Source organism: Pan troglodytes, chromosome 2 (assembly GCF_028858775.2).
Source record: "Pan troglodytes isolate AG18354 chromosome 2, NHGRI_mPanTro3-v2.0_pri, whole genome shotgun sequence".
In the NCBI taxonomy this organism is placed as follows: domain Eukaryota; kingdom Metazoa; phylum Chordata; class Mammalia; order Primates; family Hominidae; genus Pan; species Pan troglodytes.
The window spans coordinates 7,072,038-7,097,873 of NC_086015.1; the positions used below are offsets into that span (position 1 = coordinate 7,072,038).

At 41.9% G+C, this 25,836-nt stretch overlaps 1 protein-coding gene across 5 annotated transcripts in view; it reads left to right on the forward strand.

The window, feature by feature from the left end:
• Nucleotides 1-21,657, forward strand: part of CNTN4 (contactin 4) — a 959,696-nt gene extending 938,039 nt beyond the window's left edge. For all 5 annotated transcript variants that reach the window (XM_009444763.4, XM_009444772.4, XM_009444765.4 and 2 more), the window contains 8 exons: nucleotides 204-353; nucleotides 1,968-2,038; nucleotides 3,069-3,303; nucleotides 5,344-5,456; nucleotides 6,011-6,197; nucleotides 6,626-6,738; nucleotides 17,496-17,664; nucleotides 19,816-21,657. In XM_009444763.4, the coding sequence (XP_009443038.2) occupies nucleotides 204-353; nucleotides 1,968-2,038; nucleotides 3,069-3,303; nucleotides 5,344-5,456; nucleotides 6,011-6,197; nucleotides 6,626-6,738; nucleotides 17,496-17,664; nucleotides 19,816-19,916 (1,139 nt within the window). In that variant the 3' untranslated portion in view covers nucleotides 19,917-21,657. The remainder of the gene's footprint in view (nucleotides 1-203; nucleotides 354-1,967; nucleotides 2,039-3,068; nucleotides 3,304-5,343; nucleotides 5,457-6,010; nucleotides 6,198-6,625; nucleotides 6,739-17,495; nucleotides 17,665-19,815) is intronic.
• The last annotated feature ends 4,179 nt before the right edge of the window (nucleotides 21,658-25,836 follow it).

The following is a 25,836-nucleotide window of genomic DNA, read 5'->3' on the forward strand; positions in this document are numbered from 1 at the left end:
AGAGTGTGTTAGTTTAACATACAGAGATAGTTCTGAGGTTACCTCACTGAAACAACTGTTGATGCAGCTAATATCAGAACACCTACACTGCCCTGAATACAATAATGATGAGGATGGATGGATGTTCCTATCTTCCTAATGTAATCTCTGCATTGGTTTTCTGAGAACCTATGAAACAGCCCCCACCTTTTGTTGTCTTTCAGTCCCAGAACTCATTGATGGGAAGACATTCACAGCGACCGTGGTGGGTTTGAACCCTTGGGTCGAATATGAATTCCGCACAGTTGCAGCCAATGTGATTGGGATTGGGGAGCCCAGCCGCCCTTCAGAGAAACGGAGAACAGAAGAAGCTCGTGAGTTGCACCCGAGATTCAGATCATCTGTTCTGCCAGCTGCTGTTCCTTAGGAAAAGCCTTTGAATTCTTGCTGCTCTTCAGCACTCATGCGGCTCTGTGTTAGCACACCCTTCCCTTTAAATGATTATAATGATAGAAATCAGGCCAGGAGAAGCCCAGCTGAACACGCAACGGGTTTCAATCAATCAAGAGTTAAGTTTTCTTCATTAGGTCCACTTGTACAGCAAGAGACACACTGTGCTTAGTCCTCTCAAAAGCCAGCCCTTTCTTCATTGGTTCATTTGTCACCAAGATTCTAACAGAATTTCAAAAAAAAATCCCACATTTCAAATAAAATTATCTCACATAAGTAACTAATGGCAAAGAATGATTTGTGACTGCTCTGGACACAGCCACCATGGGGTAATCCTGTTTAGAATAGAAATAAAAAATAAAGTAATTTCTTCAGAAATGTTCACTTAGATTATCTTTCTTAGGGTATAAACCATTCCCAGAAATGAAGATTCAGAACATCGTGCTCATTCGAACAAGACCAGCCAGCAATTCATTATGGCCCTCTGCATGTGCAGCTTGAATGAGCACGGGGAGAGAAGGACAAGTTCATCAGGGTCAGCCGTACTTTTACGTAGCTGATGTAAAGCAAGAGACCTACATGTGCCGTCTTTTATAGAGTTCGCGGCTGTAGAGAGGCCAGTGTGTTGAAGGAATAATAAGGTCCCTACACAAATAGGAGTTCTGACCCTACTCTCAGAAAAGCAAAAACTCATCTAGATCTATCTGATTGGCTTTAACCAAGGAGACATACCCAGTCACCAGCCACATACCCCAGTGAGACCGTTTTAAATGTGGCCGGGAGCCTTTCAGTTACATGATGACAATATAGCTAGTCCCCTCTTTCTTTTCCCCTTCCAAAACCATAATTGAATTAATTCCCCTCGGCAATCCTGAGGTGGAAGCTCGCATAATTTCCTCTCTTTTATAGAGAAAACTGGGGATCAAAGAGGTTAAGCACAGTGAGCCGGGGGTCAACTTCTGTCTGCCACTTCCTTCAACACTCAGATCAAAACTCTTCCTCCCAGAAGCCATTCGCCCACCCCAGCTCTGAGCAGGGCGCTACTCCGGAACGCCCCCCGCTTCTCCATGCTGACTGTACCTTACTCTGATTGTCGACCTTGCTCTAACTGGTGCAGGTGCTCTTCCACTCCAACCAGCATGTAAGCTCTGCCTGGGCAGAGCTTGTACTCTTCCCTTTGTGTATCTCCACGTGGCTCATAAACGCATAACCAAACATTAGGACCAGACTTCAGTCCTTTCCTCCCTTCGGGAACCCCTCAGCCTCTAGGGATGGAGCTGAACAATTGGTCAGACGTGTCAGATAACACGTGTGCCTTGTTGAATGGGAAACAGGTAATTAATAGCAGTCTCCTTGGTACATTTCACTTCCTCGAGCGGACGCCGTGGGCCCCTTGACAATGCTGTTGCTGATCTCCAAAGACAAAGGGGTGTGCCTCAGAGTACTCATTGAAAGTGAGTCACCTCTGCCAGGCAACCTTCCTGACCCTCATTCGCCTTTGCCGCCTGACATAACTTGTTTTTTGTCTCCTTGTGCAGTCCCCGAAGTCACACCAGCGAATGTCAGTGGTGGCGGAGGCAGCAAATCTGAACTGGTTATAACCTGGGAGGTAAATGAATCATAGAATAAAAGGAACATACACGCATCGAAGCTATTTTATTATTTTCCTCCATGTTAGACATAGCTGGGAAGTTTCCTCCTCTGTTTTTAACAGTGAAAATTCATTTGGGTTCAGACACTCCCTCTCACTAGCTAATGGCTAGCAGGAAGGGCGGCACTTGCCCATCCATTGTTGAGGCAAGTTTTAATTCAATCCATCACAGTAAAAACAATTATGAAGGGAAGACAACACACGTTACAAAAAAAAATAAAGAAGGCTGTTTCAGAGAAAACTAGTTTTTCTTTTCTTCCTGAATTGCTGCATGGCCAATTGATTTAAAACGTCTGCAGCCATAGATTCAGTGCACCAGCACAATTTCCTGGCAATTGGCTTGGCTTCTAGAAGGGGCCCTCTTTTAGGAGGTATTTTTTAAAACAACCTGGAGGAAAGTTAGTCACCAATTTATTAAAAATTGGCTTTGAGAGAAGAGGTGGGAGCTTTAGAAAGGGTTCTTCATGTTTTTGAAAGATTCTAAACAGCCCCAGAAATTAAAATCTCTCATTTACCCAAAGCACAGCAGTGAAAGAAATCACTCATCCCTCCAGCTGAACTCTTCCCTCTGGAGGGAGGATCTTCAGCCAGGATGGTTTTTCTTCCTTCAGTGAGATCTTTCGTCTATTTGGCAATGGAAGAAGATTAGTATTAGAGGATACGTGTTGGAAATGTGGTTTTTCAGGAGACCGATGTCCAGTGTTTTTTTTTTTACAATCATTTCCAACCATTTCAGAGCTGGGTCTGCCCCATCAAAGAGCAAGCTCTGGACTGCAGATCCTCATTACGTTTTCAACGCTGTCCAGTACATTATAACTGTTTAAGATAGACTGACTGCAAGCCCTAAATTTAAAAGACTGTTAACAAAACGCCAAATAAGATGGGTGGAGAAGGATGTAGACAAGAATGTTACAAGGGAAACAAAAACGATTTTTGCATTTGAGTGAAACTACTGTGATTTCTGAAGACCACCTCCCTTCTTTCCCAGACGGTCCCTGAGGAATTACAGAATGGTCGAGGCTTTGGTTATGTGGTGGCCTTCCGGCCCTATGGTAAAATGATCTGGATGCTGACAGTGCTGGCCTCAGCTGACGCCTCTAGATACGTGTTCAGGAATGAGAGCGTGCACCCCTTCTCTCCCTTTGAGGTTAAAGTAGGTGTCTTCAACAACAAAGGAGAAGGCCCTTTCAGTCCCACCACAGTGGTGTATTCTGCAGAAGAAGGTATAGTTTATGCTGCCTAGATCATTGACTGTTAATATTTCTTCAATTCTAAAATGTGGATTGTAGCATGTACAATCGATTTCGCATGGTACATGTATCTTGAAGGCATACCTGATTTGAGAAGAGGATAACGTAAACAATTTCGTTCACTGTCCACCATGAATCTCTTGAAAAGATAGCGACTGCTCTGTATATGAAAACACTTGGCTGTCCATTATTGATTCCATTGCTAAGGACCAGAATTGCAAATACCATATAAGATCTTCATATCTATCTATATGTTATCATTACTTTCAAAAGAATTTTATTTTTGCCTTTAAGTGAATATCAAAATATAATTTGCATTTTCTTACCACTTGTATTTTCATAAAGCATATGGTACTTGTGGCTCACACCTGTAATTCCAACACTTTTGGGAGGCCAAGGCAGGTGGATCACCTGAGGTTGGGAGTTCGGGACCAGCCTGACCAATATGGAGAAAACCCATCTCTACTAAAAATATAAAATTAGCCAGTTGTAGTGGCACATCCCTGTAATCCCAGCTACTCAGGAGGCTGAAACAGGAGAATCACTTGAACCCAGGAGGCGGAGGTTGCGGTGAGCCGAGATCGCACCACTGCATTCCAGCCTGGGCAACAAGAACAAAACTCCATCTCAAAAAAAAAAAAAAAAATCTCACTTATTAAAGAAAAGAGTAAGTCATGAAGCTGTGTGATTGCGCTCACTGTCATCCACACCATCATTATGTTTAACATTTCTCACACATTATTATCACCTCCATGCTATCCCTGCTCTCGGGATGCCTCTCACACAGTCTTCGTTACCTCTGGAGTTCGTCTATGTTGTTTTAAAGATGATGCTCAGAATGGGACCATGTTAAAACATCTGAAAGGTGAATCATTGATTTAGAGTCAGTGAAGATGCAATAACTTATTCCTAATCAGAGAGATCATCCCCTTAGATTCAGTAGTCCTCCATGATCTAGCTGCTGCCTCTCTGTCTGCCTCAGCTGCTGATGCCTTTCCCTGCATATTTCACGTTCCAACCATTGCCAAAGGATTTACAATTATTCAAACAAGCTTCAGCCCTTTTCATAGCCTTCAACTTCTCTTAGATAATGGTTCATGTCTCTGGATTATGAAAATGAGACGAAAAGGGGAAAAGGACAGTCAGCTGACTTGACTAAGATTCAAGAGAGCTTGATGACACTTCAGGTTCACACTGCAATCTGTATGATCTTGGATAAGTCAGGTATACTCTGTGGGCCTCAGCATCTTTGGCTGCAAAGGAGAGGCTAGACTGACTGTTTCCCAAATTTCAGTTATTTTTGCCAGATTTCTGCCATAGCTGTGTACCATTTGTATATGTTCACATTTTTCTTTCAATAGTCTTCCTTAAAAAAAATTTAGTGGCCAAGCACAGTGGCTCATGCCTGTAATCCCAGCACTTTGGGAGGGGGATGTGGGAGGATAGCGTGAGCCTAGGAGTTTGAGACCAACCTGGGCAACATAGCAAGATCCAAGTCTTTACAAAAAAAAATTAGCCAGGCGTGTTGGCACATGTGTGTGTGGTCCCAGCTACTTGGGAGGCTGAGGTGGGAGGATGGCTTGAGCATAGGAGGTCAGGCTGCAGTGAGCCATGATTGTGCCACTACATTCCAGCCTAGGTGACAGAGTGAGACCCTATTTCAAAAAAGAAAAAGAGAAGCAGTTTAGCCATGTCGTAAGCAATAACATTTGTGAGATGCTAATTAAGAAGGATCTGTGTTAAGGGAATTGCTGGCTATGAAAACTTGGTGCTTAAACTTAAGTGGTTCTTCTCTTCTACCCACACCTAAATTCAGAACCCAAACACTGGACAAATATCCACTACCACCAACTCCAGCTATTAATCACTGCCCCTCTGCAAAATGAGGGTTTGGCTTACAATCATTAAGGACGATTCTATAACCATGAATTATTTTACCTTATAATGCTAGTATCTACAGTCCTGTCCTAATATAGCTGATAGAGTAATAACTATCTCCATATTCATCTACAGAACCCACCAAACCACCAGCCAGTATCTTTGCCAGAAGTCTTTCTGCCACAGATATTGAAGTTTTCTGGGCCTCCCCACTGGAGAAGAATAGAGGACGAATACAAGGTTATGAGGTAGGCAAGACATATGTGCCTTGGGTCTGAAAGAGAGTCTATGCCCCTTGATAAGTCCTCCAAGTCACATTCTTATAGGAAAAGACCCACATTCCCACTTAGAGGCATTGGTTTTAGGCCTGGCTTCCAGCTGAACATTAATGGAAGCATTGAATACTCAGCTGTGAGACTACCCTTTTTCTGTGTTATATTCTAGAGGTATTTTTCAAATTATATGCAAATCTAAGCATTTATGGGATGGTTGGCAAAATGAGCTTTGACTTCTGATATGCCCAGGATCACTTTGACTCAAAACAAACATGGGAAAAAAGAAAATAATAAACGACGGTTGTGTCAATGTACCGTCTCACTAGGAAGCTAAGGACAAAAAAGGGACCCTTCTTACTCTGGATAATTTCTCAGGATATACAGAGTCCTTTGTCCTGATAGCTCTGCCCATGATGTAGTATAGAAAACTAACTCCATCATAAGAATCTGCATACAAAATTACCTGATGACATTGCAAATATCCCCATTGGGTATGGTTTCCAAGGTCTTTCTGTTTATTTTCTTAGGTTAAATATTGGAGACATGAAGACAAAGAAGAAAATGCTAGAAAAATACGAACAGTTGGAAATCAGACGTCAACAAAAATCACGAACTTAAAAGGCAGTGTGCTGTATCACTTAGCTGTCAAGGCATATAATTCTGCTGGGACAGGGCCCTCTAGTGCAACAGTCAATGTGACAACCCGAAAGCCACGTAAGAACAGACTTGCTCAGAAATATTTTGGGGATTCATCACACATATCCCAAGTTTATTCCTTATCCCCACCTCCCAATGATCATTTGCATACTAATTAGTAGCATGTGGATTCAAATTTCCCACAGCATTTTAACTGAACCTTTCCATATACCATGCAAAATTCATTGCTGTGGAGGACAGAAAGATAAATGTTTTTCTCCTCACTGGGAAGGGCTACTTCTTTTAGCTATAAATGTTAGGCGACCAACTGAATCTTTTTCCATTTGCAATGCTGTATCTCATCAGATTTTAGTGACCTTGAAGACACATATTAGTGCAATAGCCCATTAAATTGCCTCCACTCTCGAATTCTAGTAATGAGATATTCCTCAGAATTCATTGAGACTTAATAATCTGTGACTTCGTATATCTTAATTTTTTTATAGCACCAAGTCAACCCCCCGGAAACATCATATGGAATTCGTCAGACTCCAAAATTATCCTGAATTGGGATCAAGTGAAGGCCCTGGATAATGAGTCGGAAGTAAAAGGATACAAAGTAGGTAATTTCTTTTTTGCAAAGGCACCTAATCGTGCTGTGAGTGGGGGCAGTCTCCTCCGTGAATTATACAGTTGTCTGCATTGTCAATTTCCCTGGTGATGCTCTCCTACCCTCTAGGAATCGCTGCCTCCAACACGGTTTGATCTGAGTTGTATAAATAGTCTATGGCAATTGGTCAGGATTTAGACAATCACCTTAACTTTAGTCTCAGGCAGCATCAATCAGAAATGGAAAAGACCCTGTGTTTGGGTCTCCAAAAATACCCTGAAGAACCACTTTTTAAACATTCCTACTGTCAGCTTCGTTTTGCTCCTGTCTCGGTTTATGTATTTTTTAGTCAACTTAGTAGCCTCCTGATATTACCAATGATTAATCATTTTTGTTCATATGTTTCTATAGTCAGGAGTTATATAAAGAAAAAGAGAAAAGAGAGAAAAAGCAGGAAAATTGGAGAAAATGTTTGCCTGACCCCATAAATGTTGGCTTGTCTTTAATGAGAAAATGAAAAGAACATGTCTGTAGCCTTCTTGCAGCAATTAAAAAGGGTTATAAATATCTTGCAACATTTCCAGCTACCTATTTGCTACCTAACAAACCAACCTGAAGCTAGGGGCTAAAACAGCAACAGTGTATCATTTTTTATGACTTTGCAATGTGGATAGGGCCAGAATGGACAGATTTTAGGGCTGGAATAACTAAGATGCTTCTTCACACACTTTTGGCTTCTTAGATGGGATAGGTGGGAAAGCTGAGGCTGGCCAGTGATCATGCTCTCTCTGAGGCCTTTCCCTACGGATAACTTGGGCTTCCTCACAGTATGGTGACCTCAGAGCAGTCGGATTTCTTACATAGTTGTCAGCTTCAAGAGGAAGAAAGCAGAAGCTGCCAGCCCTTTTAAAAGCTAAGGATGGACGTGGGCAGTTCCAAGATGGCCAAATAGGAACAGCTCCAGTCTACAGCTCCCAGCATGAGCAACGCAGTAGACTGGTGATTTCTACATTTCCAACTGAGGTACTGGGTTCATCTCAATGGGGCTTGTCGGACAGTGGGTGCAGGACAGTGGGGGAAGGGCACCGAGCATAAGCTGAAGCAGGGCGAGGCATCGCCTCACCTGGGAAGCACAAAGGGTCAAGGAATTCCCTTTCCTAGCCAAGCAAAGCTGTGACAGACAGCACCTGGAAGATCGGGGCACTCCCACCCTAATACTGCGCTTTTCCAATGGTCTTAGCAAATGGCACACCAGGAGATTATATCCCACGCCTGGCTCAGAGGGTCCCATGCCCACAGAGCCTTGCTCATTGCTAGCACAGCAGTCTGAGATCGAACTGCAAGGTGGCATTGAGGCTGGGGGAGGGGGTGCCTGCCACTGCTGAGGCTTGAGTAGGTAAATAGCGGCCTGGAAGCTCAAACTGGGTGGAGCCCACTGCAGCTCAAGGAGGCCTGCCTGCCTCCTTGCCCTCTGGGGGCAGGGCATAGCCGAACAAAAGGCAGCAGAAACCTCTACAGACTTAAATGTCCCTGTCTGACAGCTTTGAAGAGAATAGTGTTTCCCCCAGCACAGAGTTTGAGATCTGAGAATGGACAGACTGCCTCCTCAGGTGGTTCCCTGATCCCCGAGTAGCCTAACTGGGAGGTACCCCCGAGTAGGGGCAGATTGACACCTCACACAGCCAGGTACCCCTCTGAGACAAAACTTCCAGAGGAACGATCAGGCAGCAACATTTGCTGTTCAGCAATATTTGCTGTTTTGCAGCCTCCGCTGCTGATACCCAGGCAAACAGGGTCTGGAGTGGACCTCCAGCAAACTCCAGCAGACCTGCAGCTGAGGGTCCTGACTGTTAGAAGAAACACTAACAAACAGAAAGGACATCCACACCAAAACCCCATCTGTACGTCACCATCATCAAAGACCAAACAAAGGTAGATAAAACCACAAAGATGGGGAAAAAACAGCAGAAAAACTGAAAATTCTAAAAATCAGAGCACCTCTCCTCCTCCAAAGGAACGCACCTCCTCACCAGCAATGGAACAAAGCTGGATGGAGAATGACTTTGGTGAGTTGAGAGAAGAAGGCTTCAGATGACCAAACTTCTCCGAGCTAAAGGAGGAAGTTCGAACCCATCCCAAAGAAGTTGAAAACCTTGAAAAAAGGTTAGACAAATGGCTAACTAGACTAACCAATGTAGAGAAGTCCTTAAATGACCTGATGGAGCTGAAAACCATGGCATGAGAACTATGTGACGAAGGCACAAGCTTCAGTAGCCGATTTGATCAGCTGGAAGAAAGGGTACCAGTGATGGAAGATCAAATGAATGAAATGAAGCCAGAAGAGAAGTTTAGAGAAAAAAGAATGAAAAGAAACGAACAAAGCCTCCAAGAAATAAGGGACTACGTGAAAAGACCAAATCTACGTCTGATTGGTGTACCTGAAAGTGACGGGGAGAATGGAACCAAGTTGGAAAACCACCCTGCAGGATATTATCCAGGAGAACTTCCCCAACCTAGCAAGGCAGGCCAACATTCAAATTCAGGAAATACAGAGAACACCATAAAGATACTCCTTGGGAAGAGCAACCCCAAGACACATAATTGTCAGATTCACCAAAGTTGAAATGAAGGAAAAAATGTTAAGGGCAGCCAGAGAGAAAGGTCAGGTTACCCACAAAGGGAAGCCCATCAGACTAGCAGCGGATCTCTTGGCAGAAACTCTACAAGCCAGAAGAGAGTGGGGGCCAATATTCAACATTCTTAAAGAAAAGAATTTTCTTTCTTTTTTTTTTTTATTATACTTTAAGTTTTAGGGTACATGTGCACATTGTGCAGGTTAGTTACATATGTATACATGTGCCATGCTGGTGCGCTGCACCCACTAACTCGTCGTCTAGCATTAGGTATATCTCCCGATGCTATCCCTCCCCCCTCCCCCCACCCCACAACAGTCCCCAGAGTGTGATGTTCCCCTTCCTGTGTCCATGTGATCTCATTGTTCAATTCCCACCTGTGAGTGAGAATATGCGGTGTTTAGTTTTTTGTTCTTGTGATAGTTTACTGAGAATGATGATTTCCAATTTCATCCATGTCCCTACAAAGGACATGAACTCATCATTTTTTATGGCTGCATAGTATTCCATGGTGTATATGTGCCACATTTTCTTAATCCAGTCTATCATTATTGGACATTTGGGTTGGTTCCAAGTCTTTGCTATTGTGAATAATGCCGCAATAAACATACGTGTGCATGTGTCTTCATAGCAGCATGATTTATTAAAAAGTCAGGAAACAACAGGTGCTGGAGAGGATGTGGAGAAATAGGAACACTTTTACACTGTTGGTGGGGCTGTAAACTAGTTCAACCATTGTGGAAGTCAGTGTGGCAATTCCTCAGGGATCTAGAACTGGAAATACCGTTTGACCCAGCCATCCCATTACTGGGTATATACCCAAAGAAAAGAATTTTCAATCCAGAACTTCATATCCAGCCAAACTAAGCTTCATAAGTGAAGGAGAAATAAAATCCTTTACAGACAAGCAAATGCTGAGAGATTTTGTCACCACCAGACCTGCCCTACAAGAGCTCCTGAAAGAAGCACTGAACATGGAAAGGAACAACCAGTACCAGCCTCTGCAAACACATGCCAAATTGTAAAGACCATTGATGCTAGGAAGAAACTGCATCAACTAACGAGCAAAATAACCAGCTAACATCATAATGACAGGATCAAATTCACACATAACAATATTAACCTTAAATGTAAATGGGCTAAATGCTCCAATTAAAAGACACAGATGGCAAATTGGATAGAGTCAAGACCCATCAGTGTGCTGTATTCAGGAAACCTATCTCACGTGAGAGACACACATAGGCTCAAAATAAAGGGATGGAGGAAGATCTACCAAGCAAATGGAAACAAAAAAAGGCAGGGGTTGCAATCCTAGTCTCTGATAAAACAGACTTTAAACCAACAAAGATCAAAAGAGACAAAGAAGGCCATTACATAATGGTAAAGGGATCAATTCAACAAGAAGAGCTAACTATCCTAAATATTTATGCACCCAATACAGGAGCACCCAGATTCATAAAGCAAGTCCTGAGTGACCTACAAAGAGACTTAGACTCCCACACAATAATAATGGGAGACTTTAACACCCCACTGTCAACATTAGACAGATCAACGAGACAGAAAGTTAACAAGGATATCCAGGAATTGAACTCAGCTCTGCACCAAGCAGACCTAATAGACATCTACAGAACTCTCCACCCCAGATCAACAGAATATACATTCTTCTCAGCACCACATCGCACTTATTCCATAATTGACCTCATAGTTGGAAGTAAAACACTCCTCAGCAAATGTAAAAGAATAGAAATTATAACAAACTGTCTCTCAGACCACAGTGCAATCAAACTAGAACTCAGGATTAAGAAACTCACTCAAAACCGCTCAACTACATGGAAACTGAACAACCTGCTCCTGAATGACTACTGGGTAAATAATGAAATAAAGGCAGAAATAAAGATGTTCTATGAAACCAACGAGAGCAAAGACACAACATACCAGAATCTCTGGGACACATTCAAAGCAGTGTGTAGAGGGAAATTTATAGCACTAAATGCCCACAACAGAAAGCAGGGAAGATCTAAAATTGACACCCTAACATCACAATTAAAAGAACTAGAGAAGCAAGAGCAAACACATTCAAAAGCTAGCAGAAGGCAAGAAATAACTAAGATCAGAGCAGAACTGAAGGAGATAGAGACACAAAAAACCATTCAAAAAATCAATGAATCCAGGAGCTGGTTTTTTGAAAAGATCAACAAAATGGATAGACTGCTAGCAAGACTAATAAAGAAGAAAAGAGAGAAGAATCAAATAGATGCAATAAAAAATGATCAAGGGGATATCACCACCCTTGAGAGTGGGTAACAGGGTTAGACCAGATGGTAGGAAAGGACACTTTCTGAGTTCTTCTTAATTTCCAGCTCAGTCACTCCCCCTTCTTTTTAGGAGTGGTACTGGAAGAGCCAGACACCCTACACCTCCTCAACTACACCCCAAGGAAGGTCACTGTAACTGGCTATACACTTTGAATTGCTACATATACATGTGAATGTTTAGAGATACATAATTTAAAGCTACAGGTATCCACAGGTTCCATACTCTCAAATGTGGATCAAAAATATTCAGGAAAAAAAACACACAAAAAAATACAATGAAAATGACACAGATTTTAAAAACAATACAGTATAACAACTATTTACATACCATTTACATTATATTAGGTATTATGAGTAATCTAAAGTTGATTTAAAGTATACGGAAGGATATGCTTAGGTTATACACAAATTCTATACCATTGTATATCCAGGACTTGAGTATCCACAGATTTTGGTATTTTAGGGAGGTCCTGAAGCCAGTTCTCTGAATTACCAAGGTACCAATGAACAACTCTCTCTCTTTCTCTCCGTGTGTGTGTGTGTGTGTGTGTTTGTGTGTGTATGTGTGGTACCTCCCGTGATATCTCACCTCCCATGATAGCTCAGGAAACTCTCCCTAGTGTCACTTTTAGGGTGAGATTAGAGGCTGAATAAAAAGCGGATCTGATTGCAATGGAAGAGTTGACCTTTGCTAGAGAATTTGACCCATTAAATATGGCTATTGTTTATCTCAGACTGACCCTTTCCAAAATTAAGTTTTCCTCCCAAATACTGAACATGTTGGGGTGTGGGTTTATTTTCCCTTCTTCACTAAGTTGTCTGAATTCTTTAGATCTCAGCCTGGGTAGACAGTCTCAACAAGAAGCTGACTTTAGAAAGTTTAAGGCCCCAAATATTTTGTCAACAGAAATCCTTAAGCTACTTTATGGCATTAGAGCTAAAAGGAGAGCATCTGGTTTCAGTATCACAAATTAGACTACCTGCAGGGCCAGGCAGATAACATAAATGAGTTATGCTCAGTCCATTCAGAAACTACTACTAATACGTCTACTAAGCACTGTTCCAATTCATCTTAACTTTATATTTTATTTTGTTTTATTTTGAGACAGAGTCTCCCTCTGTCACGCAAGGTGGAGTGTAGTGGTACAATCTTGGCTCACTGCAACCTCCGCCTCCCGGGTTCAAGCAGTTCTCCTGCCTCAGCCTCCCAAGTAGCTGAGACTACAGGCGCTCACCACCACGACTGGCTAATTTTTGTATTTTTAGTAGAAATGGAGTTTCACCATGTTGGCCAGGCTGGTCTTGAACTCCTGACCTCAGGTGATCCGCCTGCCTCTGCCTCCCAAAGTGCTGGGATTACAGGCGGGAGCCACCATGCCTGGCCTCATCTTAACTGTATAATAACCATAAAGATACGTACAGTTATTATCCCTAGTTTTACGGATGAAGAGCTGTGGCACAGAGTTTAGTCACTTGCCTTTCACACAGCTGGTATGTTGAAGACCTGGGATCCGAATACAACAGTATGGATCCTGAGTTCTACATTTAGCCACTTGGTGCTTCTGCCTACCAGCCATAAATAAATAGAGTAAGTGATAACAAAGTACTGCAGAGAAAAAGAGGCCAGAGTGAGGGGAATAGAGAAAGCCATGGAGTGGACAGGAGAGATGTATTATTTTATAGAAAGGCCAAGGAAAGCCACTTTTAAGTGGTGAGATTTCAGTTGGGCCTTGGCAGCTCTCTGGGAATGTCCCTAGTACTGCAAAAAAGGAAGTGCAAAGGTCCAGAGGTAGGCATGTGACAACGTAGCAACATTGGAAGTGTTGGGACTATCACCAGCTGCAGAGTTTGTGATTGTTCAGAATGAGACTTCTCAACTCCAGCCAGTTGTTGTCAGACAGGAATATAGATCACTGGCTTAGTCTATTTTATTCTGGATCGCACTTTTGTAGAGTCTTACTCAGGAACAGAATGCCTGAGACTGGGCAATTAATATGAACAGAAGTTTATTGACACCCAGTGCTGGGAGGGAGAGGGAGGAGGAAGGGAGAAGGGAGAGGGATGGAGAGCTGACTCGCCCTTTTGTAACATACTAATTCCATCTGTGAGGGTGAGCCTAGTCACCTCATGGCCTAATTATCTCTTAAAGGTTCACCTGTTAATACTGTTAAAATGGCGAATTTCAACATGAGTTTTGGAGAGGACAAGCATCCAAAGCATAGCAACCAGTGTGGCCATAGCTTCCAGTTTTTCAGTAGAACCCACAAATTTTTAATGTTTAATTTCTCGGTTTTTAAATGTTCACATTTAACTCAAAAAACATAACACTATGACAGCCAAACAAATAATATATGCAGGCTGGTTATGACCCATGGGCCACTAGTTTTTTACTGTCTAACTCCCTTGGTTTGTGTTCCCAAAGACAGATGCCAGAGAGGGAAAGCAATTTGCCCAGAGCCCTACAGGTGGTAGCCAAGGTAGTCGTCGTTAAAAATCCAGGTTCTGAGGCCGGGCGCGGTGGCTCACACCTGTAATCCCAGCACTTTGGGAGGCCGAGGTGGGGGGATCACCTGAGGTCAGGAGTTTGAGACCAGCCTGACCAACATGGAGAAACCCCGTCTCTGCTAAAAATATAAAATCAGCAGGGCATGGTGGCACATGCCTGTAATGTTAGCTACTTGGGAGGCTGAGGCAGAAGAATTGCTTGAACCCGGGAGGCGGAGGTTGTAGTGAGCTGAGGTCACACCATCGCACTCTAGCCTGGGCAATAAGAGTGAAACTCCGTCTCAAAAAAAAAAAAAAAAAAAAAAAAATCCAGGCTCTGGAGCCAGACTGCCTAGGTTTGAATGCAGGATCCGCCACTTACCAGTCATGAGACCGGGCGATTGCTGAACATCTCCACATCTCAAGTTCTCATCTTTGAAATCAGAATAACAACATTGCCTTCCTTAAGAGGTTATCCACAATCCACGTAAGCATTTAGAACAAGCTTGTCCAGCCCACAGCCCACAGGCTACATGTGGCCCAACACAAATTCACAAACTTTCTTAAAACATTGTAAGATGTTTTTTGCAATTTTTTAAAAGCCCATCAGCTATCATTTATGTGTGGCCTAAGACAATTTTTCTTCTTCCGGTGTGGTCCAGGGAAGCCAGAAGATTGGACACCCCTGATTTAGAACATACGGTGTTCAGACATTAAATAGTGGAAGTAGTCTATAATATTTGCTGCTATTATCATTATTCCCACAAATCCATTCTTTCCCCTTGTCTTCCACCCTAGATTATATCAAATGCAAGCACAGCCTTCAATCAGCTCAAGCAAGTGTTTGGTGTAAATAAAGGCTTTACAGGACTGTATTTGGGTTCTGCTGCAGTCCCTAATATTGCAAGACTGATAAGCAGTGCTGATAAAAGTGCTGCTTTTTCCTGGAAGTGTTTCTTTTGGATTTATATTTGAAACAAGTTGAATCCTCTGAGCTCTTGCAAGGACCAGAGGTAAATCAAAGCAGCAATTTATTCCTCAAAGCCAGATGTGACCTTGCATCCCATCAGCCCATTCTCCTGGAGGGCCGTGATGAGAAGCTTTGACACTCCTGAATGTGCCTGAGGATTTATCTGTGCCTAATCATCAGCAAGGGGATGCTGGGTCTGATACAACTGATGCTGCGGAGAAGAAGGGGACACTTATGAATCTTTCTACCTTAAGGAAATTGTGTTTTCCACCTTGTGTTAGAGAGATATAAATTAAGGTGATGAAATGCCAGGGAACAGATGGGTTCTAAACCAGTCTAAGGGAATTTTATGAATTTCGCTTGTGTCTGGTTTTGTCTTGAGACACAAGAGTGACCTTATGTCTGTAGCCTCAGCAGATCAGAATTTATAAGGGATCTTAGGGAAGGATGAGCTAATCTCGTGCTTCTCAACGCATGATCCCTGGACCATCAGCACTGGCATTAGCTGGAAACTTGTCAGAAATGCAGATTTTCAGGTCCCATCCCAGAACTAATCACAAACTCCAGGAATGGGGCCCAGCAATTTGTGTTCTAACAAGTTCTCCAGGTGATTCTGTTCACGCTTGAATTTGAGAACTACTCATCTAATTCATCTAATCATGATGCCTATCCCATATTAACATCTCCTGATGATCTTTTAGAAAACAACTACAGCCTGGATCCCACCTCTGTGCAGTCTTAGGCAGGCTAGAGTGGAACTGGAGCGGGGTTTCTGACCTCCTCACAGTCAACACTTTGAGCTAGAGAGTTCTTTGTTGCGGGGCTGCTCTGTGCATTGTAGACTGTTCAGCAGCATCCCTGGTCTCTCTATCCACTACAACAGGAGGACATGTTTTGACAAACATGTCTGCAGACATTGCCAGATACCTCCCTGTGAGGCAAAATTGCTCCCCTGCCCCTCCCACCCTGTTGAAAACCACTGAGCTACAGCATAAGTATTTTACAAGCACCCAATGGTTCTAACATGCAGCCGGGAGCAAAAACCACTGACCTCATCCAACCCTATCTTTTTGTCAGGGGAAACTACAGAGGATGAGCTTTAGTGGTTCTATAGGTAAAGGCACACTGTCCCAGACCTGTATATTTTGTTCCTGATTGGAGTAAATCCAATCACGGCAGGCAATCCCAGGTAAGTGAATGTGTTTTTAGGAGGCTAGTTTGCCACCTCATCAAATGAATCCACCTCCAAACTCAGAACCCATGGGGGGCCCAAGATGAAAACAGGACTGTTGCAAGCTGCAGATATGTCCAGGGTGACAATGGTTGCCTCTTTGCTACCTAACCCCATAAAGTGGGGTTCCAGAGGAAAGGAATGGGAGGTTACTACTCTTGCCTTTCCGATATCTTCTCCCTGTGCTGAAATGTCCTGTCTCTAAGAGTCATGATCATAACTTATTGTGCCTGGCTTGTGCTCTAACCTTTGCCATGTATGTTCTCTGATTATCTTTAAGCCTTCAGAGATACTATTTCTTACATGCTTCCTCTAAGCTAGGCCATCACCAGATTCAAACCTTGTGCAATCTTTTTTATTTTTATTTTTTAATTTTATATTTTTGAGACAGTCTTGCTCTGTCGCCCAGGCTGGAGTGCAGTGGCTTGATCTCGGCTCACTGCAACCTCCGCCTCCCGGGTGCAAGCAATTCTCCTGCCTCAGCCTCTGGAGTAGCTGGGACTACAGGTGTGTGCCATCATGTCTGGCTAATTTTTGTATTTTTTGTAGAGACAGGGTTTCGCCATGTTGGTCAGGCTGGTCTCAAACTCCTGGCCTCAAGTGAGTCACCCACCTTGGCCTCCCAAAGTGCTGACACTATAGGCATGGGCCACTGCACCCAGCCTCCTTGTGCAATCTTGAAAACACACTCCAGAAGAGTGGGTATTATTGTCCCCATTTTACAGATGACTGAAGTGAGGCTCTGAAAGGTGAAGTGGCCTGTGATCCCACAGTGGCCAAGTTTATTCTGATGCCAAAGCCCCGATGTGTAACTGAGCACTGTACATCCTTAAGGAGCTACTCATATTTTCCACTTTCCCAAGAGTGTCAACTGAGCCTCCGAGAGGCTAGGCAGTAGGTAGAATCACGTTGCTGATGCCCCTGATATAATATCCTTTCAGCTCTTTCCTTGGAATAAAATGGTAGCTGCAGTCATGGCCCTCACTGCAAATGAGCCTTCCAAATGCAAGTGGGCAGCCAGACAACCTCTACATCCCTGCTTGCTCATGCCCAGAGGTGAAAACAAATGAATGCTCCATATTTGGGACCTTTGTGAAGACGGCAGGTGACACCTGTTCTTTCTGTATTGGCAGGTCTTGTACAGATGGAACAGACAAAGCAGCACATCTGTCATTGAAACAAATAAAACATCGGTGGAGCTTTCTTTGCCTTTCGATGAAGATTATATAATAGAAATTAAGCCATTCAGTGACGGAGGAGATGGCAGCAGCAGTGAACAAATTCGAATTCCAAAGATATCAAGTGAGAATGCCTTTTTTTCTCCCTTTTCTCCTGCCTGTCTTATCTTATCAGCCTTCCAGATGAGTCAGGGCTTGAAAGACATTCAGCCTGCAAAAGCAGACTTAAAATAGAAATGGAGAACACTACCCCCCTTCTCCAGATGTTTGCTGGCCATAGGCAGTTTCATGCAAAAATCAGTTTGCCCGTGTTGACTGATCTACTCAGTTGCTAATCAAAAATCAGATTAAAGCAGACCCGAATTAGTCACTAAGGTTTTTCCGTGTCAACCTGTGTAGTTTGCATTGCATCTATTGTAGCCCCAGAATTACAGTTTAGAAAGTGAAAAGCATGACTCAGTCAGAAGGAACAAGGACAAGCATTGTTAAGTATGCCGTAGCAGTTTTTCTCCAGTGAAACAGTGTATGCAGTTCAATATCTTGGAAATATTTGGAATTTACTACTTATTTTCAATGGGTATATGCAACATGTGCATCAATGTGTATGTCTCTCTATAGTCGAGATTATCTTCACTTTCAAATGTTGTTGAGTAGCATGGGAGAATAGCATATTCTTTTTGAGCAAATACATTCAATTCTGTTTTTACAAATACCATGTTTGTAAGTATCTTAACAGCATGATATTTTTTGTTGTTGTGTGTGATCTCATTTATTTAAAGAAAAAAAACAAAATAGCCAAATCCGTGGAGACAGAAGTGAGGCTAGTGATTGGCAGTGGCTGGTCAGTGGGGAATGGGGGTTCAGGTACTGGGTCTTCATTTGGGGTGACACAAAAGTTATGGAGCTTGAGAGTGGTGCTGGTTGCACAACACTGGAGTATACTTAGTACCACTGATTTGTACATTTTAAATGAGTTAAAATGCTAATTTTGTTATGTGTATTTTACAGCAATAAAAAAAGGACTGTGGTTAGATATCTAAGTGTAGACTTTCACAGGCTTTCAGATTTCAGTCTGGAGATTAGGGGAGCAGTGAAGGCTGGAGGTATAAATTTTCAAGACATTGGTAAAAAGATGATATTTTAAATTATGGACAATAATCCTCACCACCATCCGGACTTTTAGCCATGTGACATCCCTCTGCTAAGGGGTGATATGCCAGTGTTTCTGGATGGAGTTTTTATTTACTGCATCTTTTTTGCATACAAACACAAAAGGCATTTTTGTCGTAAAAGGGGGACAATTGGATTCTATACTTTACCAAACAAAGCCTCTAACTTCTATCGAAAGGGAGCTAGATTCTTGGTGAGATGTGGAAGTAAAATCTCCAGGCCACGAAAATACGAGATTGGGGCTTATCTGTCTCGCTTCATTAAAAATCTGACTTTATACTTCATACTTTCTTATCATTGCAGGGATTGACATTTTTAGGTAGACTGATGATTCCTGGTTTTATTCATTACAAAAACATATATTAAGCAATTATATTGGTGTAATTATTAGATAACAAGGAAGTGACTGTGAACCAAACATGATCTGTTTCAAAAGATTTTTCATCATGTTGGTCAAAGAGACCTTACAAGATTGAAGAACCCCCGAATGACGGTTGATAGCTTCTTACTATGAAAAGTGTAAGACCCATAAGAAAATTTAAAAAAGGATTGAGGCTATTTTGTTTGCAGAAAAGGGGTAGATTTAGACAGACATGGGTTTGAACCCCAGTTTAGCCATTTACTAGCTGGGTGATCTTAGATAAGTCACTTTATTTCTCTGGGTGCAAATTACCGCCATCTGTTAAGCGAGGTAATAATAATACCTGGCCTTCATCCAGTTTTTGCAAGATTTAAGTGTCATATTCATCTGTGCCCAGCAGAAAGATAGAGTTCAAAAGGGAGCAGCAATTTTCATTTTGTTGAATCATCGACATAGCATGCTGTTTATCAGTATTGTTACTAGTAATATTGAAGTTTCTTCTCACATTAGATGGGAACATCCTTATTTTACAAATGCTTTGACAGAGGTACGGGGCTGTCCTATACCCTACTCCCAGGTTCGTATCTTGATAGTCACAGAACTGATATTTAAAAGCCATTAAGACCTTGATCATCATTTCCAGTAGAATCCATGCAGTTCTGCTGTTTCAAAAAGCCCCGTGGCCCCTCTTGCCTTTGAAGCCCGGATGGGGCTGTTTTGAGTGAATTTGTTCTCTCTTTTCAGATGCCTACGCGAGAGGATCTGGGGCTTCCACTTCGAATGCATGTGCGCTGTCAGCCATCAGTACAATAATGATTTCCCTCACAGCTAGGTCCAGTTTATGACAAAAGTTATCCGAAGGACTTGCTGTTTATAATATAAGCAACATTTAGCTAGTTGTTTTGAAGACACCCAGTACTAAGTAATATTGTTGTTCAAGTACATCTTATTACTGGAATAAAAATGTTTTTTGCTTCTTTAGGAATGGCATTATACAGTACTTCCTCAAAGCAAATCTAGCTTTGTCTGAAGTTTCTTTGGAAACTCTGCAATGCACTGAAGACATCTGTAATATGATGTTACCAAAGCAGTTTACATATGTCCTTATATGCATATTTTTTATTATATATTTAGTGTTTTATAGAATTTTTTAAAGTTAACATATAATGTAGATATTAATTTTTTCCTCGGCTGTAAAATGCTATGGGCAACACAATCATGCAATTATAATTTGAAAATATTTCCTTTAAAGACAGAGTTTGAAACTCATCTTGGTGAATAAATTGCAAATTACTCGTACAGTTTTACAAGGATCTCATGGCAGAACAGCGGAAGACTTGGTCCGTAACTCAAGGCTGTTGTATGCAAACTACTCTTCTAGTGGTTAATGCACTTGACATGTACAGTATGTTTCCCATGCCGTTGTGATTTTGACATGTACAGTATGTTTTCATGCCGTTGTGAATTTTGTTGTTCAACCCAACTTGAGATGGTTTCAGGAATGGCTGCAATCTCAAAAGCTCAATGTACTGCCCATGAGGCACCTTGTGCAATATTCCCATCCCTGAATTTAGCATTGTACAGGAAGATTTTCTTTTCACTCAACTAAGTTAGCATTGTCTTTGTGGTAGCATTATCTTAGACATTAAATTTGAAGTAACATATATCCTGTAGTAACATAGACCCAAAGTTACTATAGTCAACCAAGTCTTTCAAAGGATAAAAGATCATTTTATTATCTTTAACTGTATCTATTTTGAATGTAAATTTAAAAAAAGTAATTCTCTGTCAATGGATTCATAATTTCTTTACAAAATTTCTTATATATAATATGTGTATCTCTGTAATAATAGAGCCCTTCTTTTGAATCAAAATTACATATGGAGTTTGGAAGATTGCTCCTATTTCAACAAATAGTTGCTGCAAGAATTTTTAATATGACTCTATAAAAGATCTTTAGTACAATTGTATGGTTTCTTGATGATTCTGTTTTGCAATAGGTAGCCTAGTTGCTTTGTATGCTTTACCTTCTAAGTCTTAAAATCACACATTGGAAAATGACAATATCAACAAAACTGTATTCTTATGAAAAGAACTATTTGTTACAATGGGAAAGGTTTTGTAAGCAAACCCTAGTGGAACAGTGACATAAAAGGCAATGAAATTTTCTATAAACATTTTCTCATGTAAACATGCTGCCACCTTTTCTTCTTTCTCAGAGAACTCAAATTTGCTGTAATTTGTCATTTTTGCTTACAAATAATATAACTTTTCAGCCTTCTAGTTATATTTATCCAATAAAGTCATAATCGGGATTCCATTTGTGTAAAAACTAGGGTGGTAACCGGAAAAAAAATATTGTCAGTATTTCAAGCTGTGTTCCTTTCTTAGTTTGATATGGTTACTTCTATGTTAAAATAAAATTTAAAATCACATGCAAAAAAAAATCAACAAAATAATAAAATGAATGAAAAAAATGACACCCAGGGAGTTCCCAACCCCAGTGTAAATGATATTTATCAGTGATCTAGCATATGTAATCTTTTTTAAAGGTATTGTTAATAAATATTCTGTCATTTGTAAAGATACTTGTCTTTTGGGAGCATTTTTCCTGCCTGCCTGTGAGGGAATTTGTTAGCTTACCTTTGTGCTAGTTATAATTTGGGATCATAGAGGGACTCAAAAGTCTCTACCCAAATCTAGATGACCCAGAGCTTTTCCTTTGGAATTGACAACCCTGAAGCACCATTTCAAATCCTCTTTGGAAGTAGAGAGGGTCCTAATCCACAAGTAAATGTCCTGAAGATGAGACTTGATTAGCTAAGTCTTTTGTATGTTTACTGTAAGTATATCTGTTGTTTCCCTCACCCCCCCCCATTGCTAAAAGGGTAAGTTCTAAGCTTGAGCATTTAAGACTCTTTTTTTTTTGAGACGGAGTCTCACTCTGTCACCCAGGCTGGAGTGCAATGTTGCTATCTCGGCTCACTGCAACCTCCGCCTCCCAGGTTCAAGCAATTCTCCTGCCTCGGCCTCCCGAGTAGCTGGGATTACAGGCGCCCACCACTACACCGGGCTAATTTTTGTATTTTTAGTAGAGACGAGATTTCACCATGTTAGTCAGGCTGGTCTCAAACACCTGACCTCAGGTGATCTGCCCGCCTCGGCCTCCCAAAGTGCTGGGATTACAGGCTTGAGCCACCACACCCGGCCCTTAAGCCTCTTTTTAATCCAAAACAATTTAACTGTGTATCCAGCCACACTAAGCCCTCCCTGACCCCTGAACACTGCTTGCTTTTGGTCTCACCTCTGTGCCTTTGGTCTTATGGCTGCCCCTTCCTGAAATGCCCTCTCCACCCTTCTCTCCCATTCAGATCCCAGCTGTCCTAGGGTAGCTCCAGCCCCAGTTTGTCTGCAAAGACTTCCCATGCTTCAGTCCTTTATGACATTCTCGCTTGGAATTAGTTGCATCCCCTATCAATGCTGCTCATTTAGTAATTAATCAGATACTACTTTTGGAAATCTCTTGTACTGTTATCTTGCATTTTAATTTAACTCCTGTATTGTTACTTACTTTTTCTTGTATGTATGGCTTGTCTTCCCAACTAGATTGTAAGCTCCTTGAGGGCAGGGACTTTGGTCTTATCTTCCATGTACTCTCCATAGTGCCTAGCACAGTGCCTTGCAATAAATACTCACTGATTAATTGAATGAAGGGGTCTTTGAAGTAGCATTTTGCATCAGTTGCCTGCCTGTGTGCCATAGCAAACCAACCAGGGAAGACTGTGTCATTACTTTCGTTATGTGCTGAAAAGCGTGAAAAGGCCTGGCTTCTAACTTTGTACCTCAAAGAAGTCTTTGACCAATTGGCTTCATCATCGGGTAAATGAGGTCCTGGATTAGTTGAGTCTAACTGAATTGAAGATGTTTTAGAAAGTGCCCCATGAGCACCTCCACCCAAACTTGTCTCATTTGTTGGCTTTCATGGTTGCCTCAGGTAGGGTCCACTGGTTGTAAGCAAAGAAACGACCATGGGTAACTTGAGCAAACAAAAAGTAAGGAATTAGAATGACACAGGTTACATCATATGAGCCAAGGAAACACTGAAGGACCAAGTCTTGAGGAGAATAAGAACCAGGCCACTCTGTGGGTCCAGACAATGGAAACTTTGGAAAGTCTTTTTGGGGTGCTATTGTGGGGATGAATCAGCTTTCTTTCCAATTTTGACGCCATTATGCTCAATATTCAGATTCCTGGGAAAGTGATCAGTTCCATTTGAGTTCCACAGCCAGAGTACCTTGATCAGACTAAGCCTGTACTCACAGGGGAGGGATAGTTAAAGGAAAACTAAGATGCTGTTTTCCAAAGGTAAGAGAAGAAATGCTGGGTTGGTATAAGTAACAGATTTTCTATGCTTAGCCAGCCAAGGGGACTTTCTTAGGCCCTTAGCCCAAGTAATACACTCAAGTGGAATGACTATATTGCTGCTTGAGATTTTTTTCTGAAGGAGGAGCACTAGGAAAATTTGCTTTGCTTATTTAACCTTTCAAAGTGCTTACTCTTGCCCTCCTCTTTGTGTGTGTAGTCCACTTGTGATTTAACTGTATGAAAGGAAATTCTATTGTGCCAGAGATTTGGATTCTCTCAGTGTACCTACTTTCTATGGAGCCCACACATGCTACATACAAAGCAGCACCTTTCCATGGGCACAGAAGACACGGATGATAAGCTTCATTTCTCAGGTAAGCTCTGAATTCTTCCAGCCTGTGAGGTAGAAGGTGCATAGGCTTTGATATTAAGAAAGAATGATTGTGTTATTCCCACCATCAAAATTGTGGTTGTTTATATCCAGGAGGCAATGTTAAATCCTGATTAACCTTTACCCAGTCTCTTCCACCACCTTGCCTCACTACAAATATGCTCAAAGAATGTTGAGTTATAAAAAGTATACAAATAGCACATAATTAGCAACAAAAATGTCATGCAGTTTTTAATCTAATGTAATCAACCAACAGGTGATTTTTGTTCACTACATTGGATTATCGATGCTACTGTTCTCCTCCGTTAACACTTATAATCAAGAAGTGACTGTTATTTTCCTGTTGTTACAATTTACAAAATGTTCTGGCTAAAAACATTATGTGGCCAACCATAGTGCTTTGAAAGGCAAGCCTTTAAAATCAAGGACTTATATTCAATCTGTGGACATACCCCAGATTTTTCCATTACAAAATGCCAGACACTGAGGCCTTACAAAGGCAGCCTAATACAAAGACTAAGGACGTGGATCCTGGAGTTTGACTGCCTGGGGGGCATTGTAATGATTGGCTACTTATTAGCGAGGATAAAGTTTGTAAAGCTCTAAATGCGTGGCTCTCCAAACAGCGATGATTTTACCGTCTGTTATTGTTCTTTTTCTCCAGGGACTTTACTAGAACCACAGACGTAGGATGTGGATGCTTCTTATCACCAAAATGAGTGGAACTCAGCTGGCACATCCATTATCACCTTTTATTTAAACATGATCACTTCTTAATATAAATTTTAATGTTCGATAATTTTAATCATACAATCAACTAATTCAGACTTAGGCAGTAGGTTCCCATTCAGATGCCAGGTTTTGTACAAAGCCTCCCTCAGCTTCCCCATCTGAAATTGACCTTGCATTTCTCTGACCTCCAGGGGATGGGGTCAGTACCCACTCATGTCAGTCATCCCTTCGTACCTTATATTTAAATCATTTTTGTTGGTGTCTTCCGCCTTATAGTAGACACACAGCACCTCAGCGTTGGCATCTGGGTGTGGTTCCTCATTGTGCTCCCAGGCACAAGGCCTGTGTCACCCCCATCTCAGACCTAGAGGGAGGAGAATATCTGGCCCCGTTACCTGTGATTTCCTCAGGCCCCCTGCCAGAGTGTGATTACTAAGTGCAAGTCAGGCTGCCCATTCTGCAAAGAGGCCCCGTTTCCCCTTGTGCTAAATGGGCCGTGCGGATTAAATGTTCCAGCTCTGCAACTCACCTGCAAACTACAACACTCAACAGAGATCACAGTTTAAACAAAGTTGGCCTCTATCCTTTATCACCAGCAGTTATGGGCTATGGTAGATTAGCAGAGCTCTAGTGATATAGATCACATAGAGAGAAAGGTTTTTTTAAAAAAGGTCAACCATATGATCGATCTGAAAGTCTGGAAATTGGAAGGCTAAGCTACTTAAATATAGATGTGATTACATGTGATATCCCCATTCTCTGTAAACTGGCTTTTTGCCACATATCCTTATTGTTAGGAATAACACAAACTATACCAGGAAATACATATGTCCTAGGACTTTAACAAATAGTAATATCTTTAATTTGTTTTTCTAGTTTTCAAAGTGCTTTTCACACTAATAAGGGGAGGACATAGGTTTTTATTCCTTTTTTATTTATGAAATGGAAACAAAGAGGTTATATAAGAAGCCCAAAGTAACATAGACAATTAGAAAGTCAGGGCTGGGCATGGTGGCTCACACCTGTAATCCTAGCACTTTGGGAGACTGAGGTGGGGGGATCACAAGGTCAAGAGTTCGAGACCAGCCTGGCCAACATGGTGAAACCCCATTCCTACTAAAAATACAAAAATTAGCTGGGCATAGTGGCACGTGCTTGTAGTCCCAGTTACCCAGGAGGCTGAGGCAGGAGGATTGCTTGAACCTGGGAGGCAGAGGTTGTAGTGAGCTGAGACTGCCCTACTGCACTCTAGCCTGGGCAACAGAGTGAGACTCTGT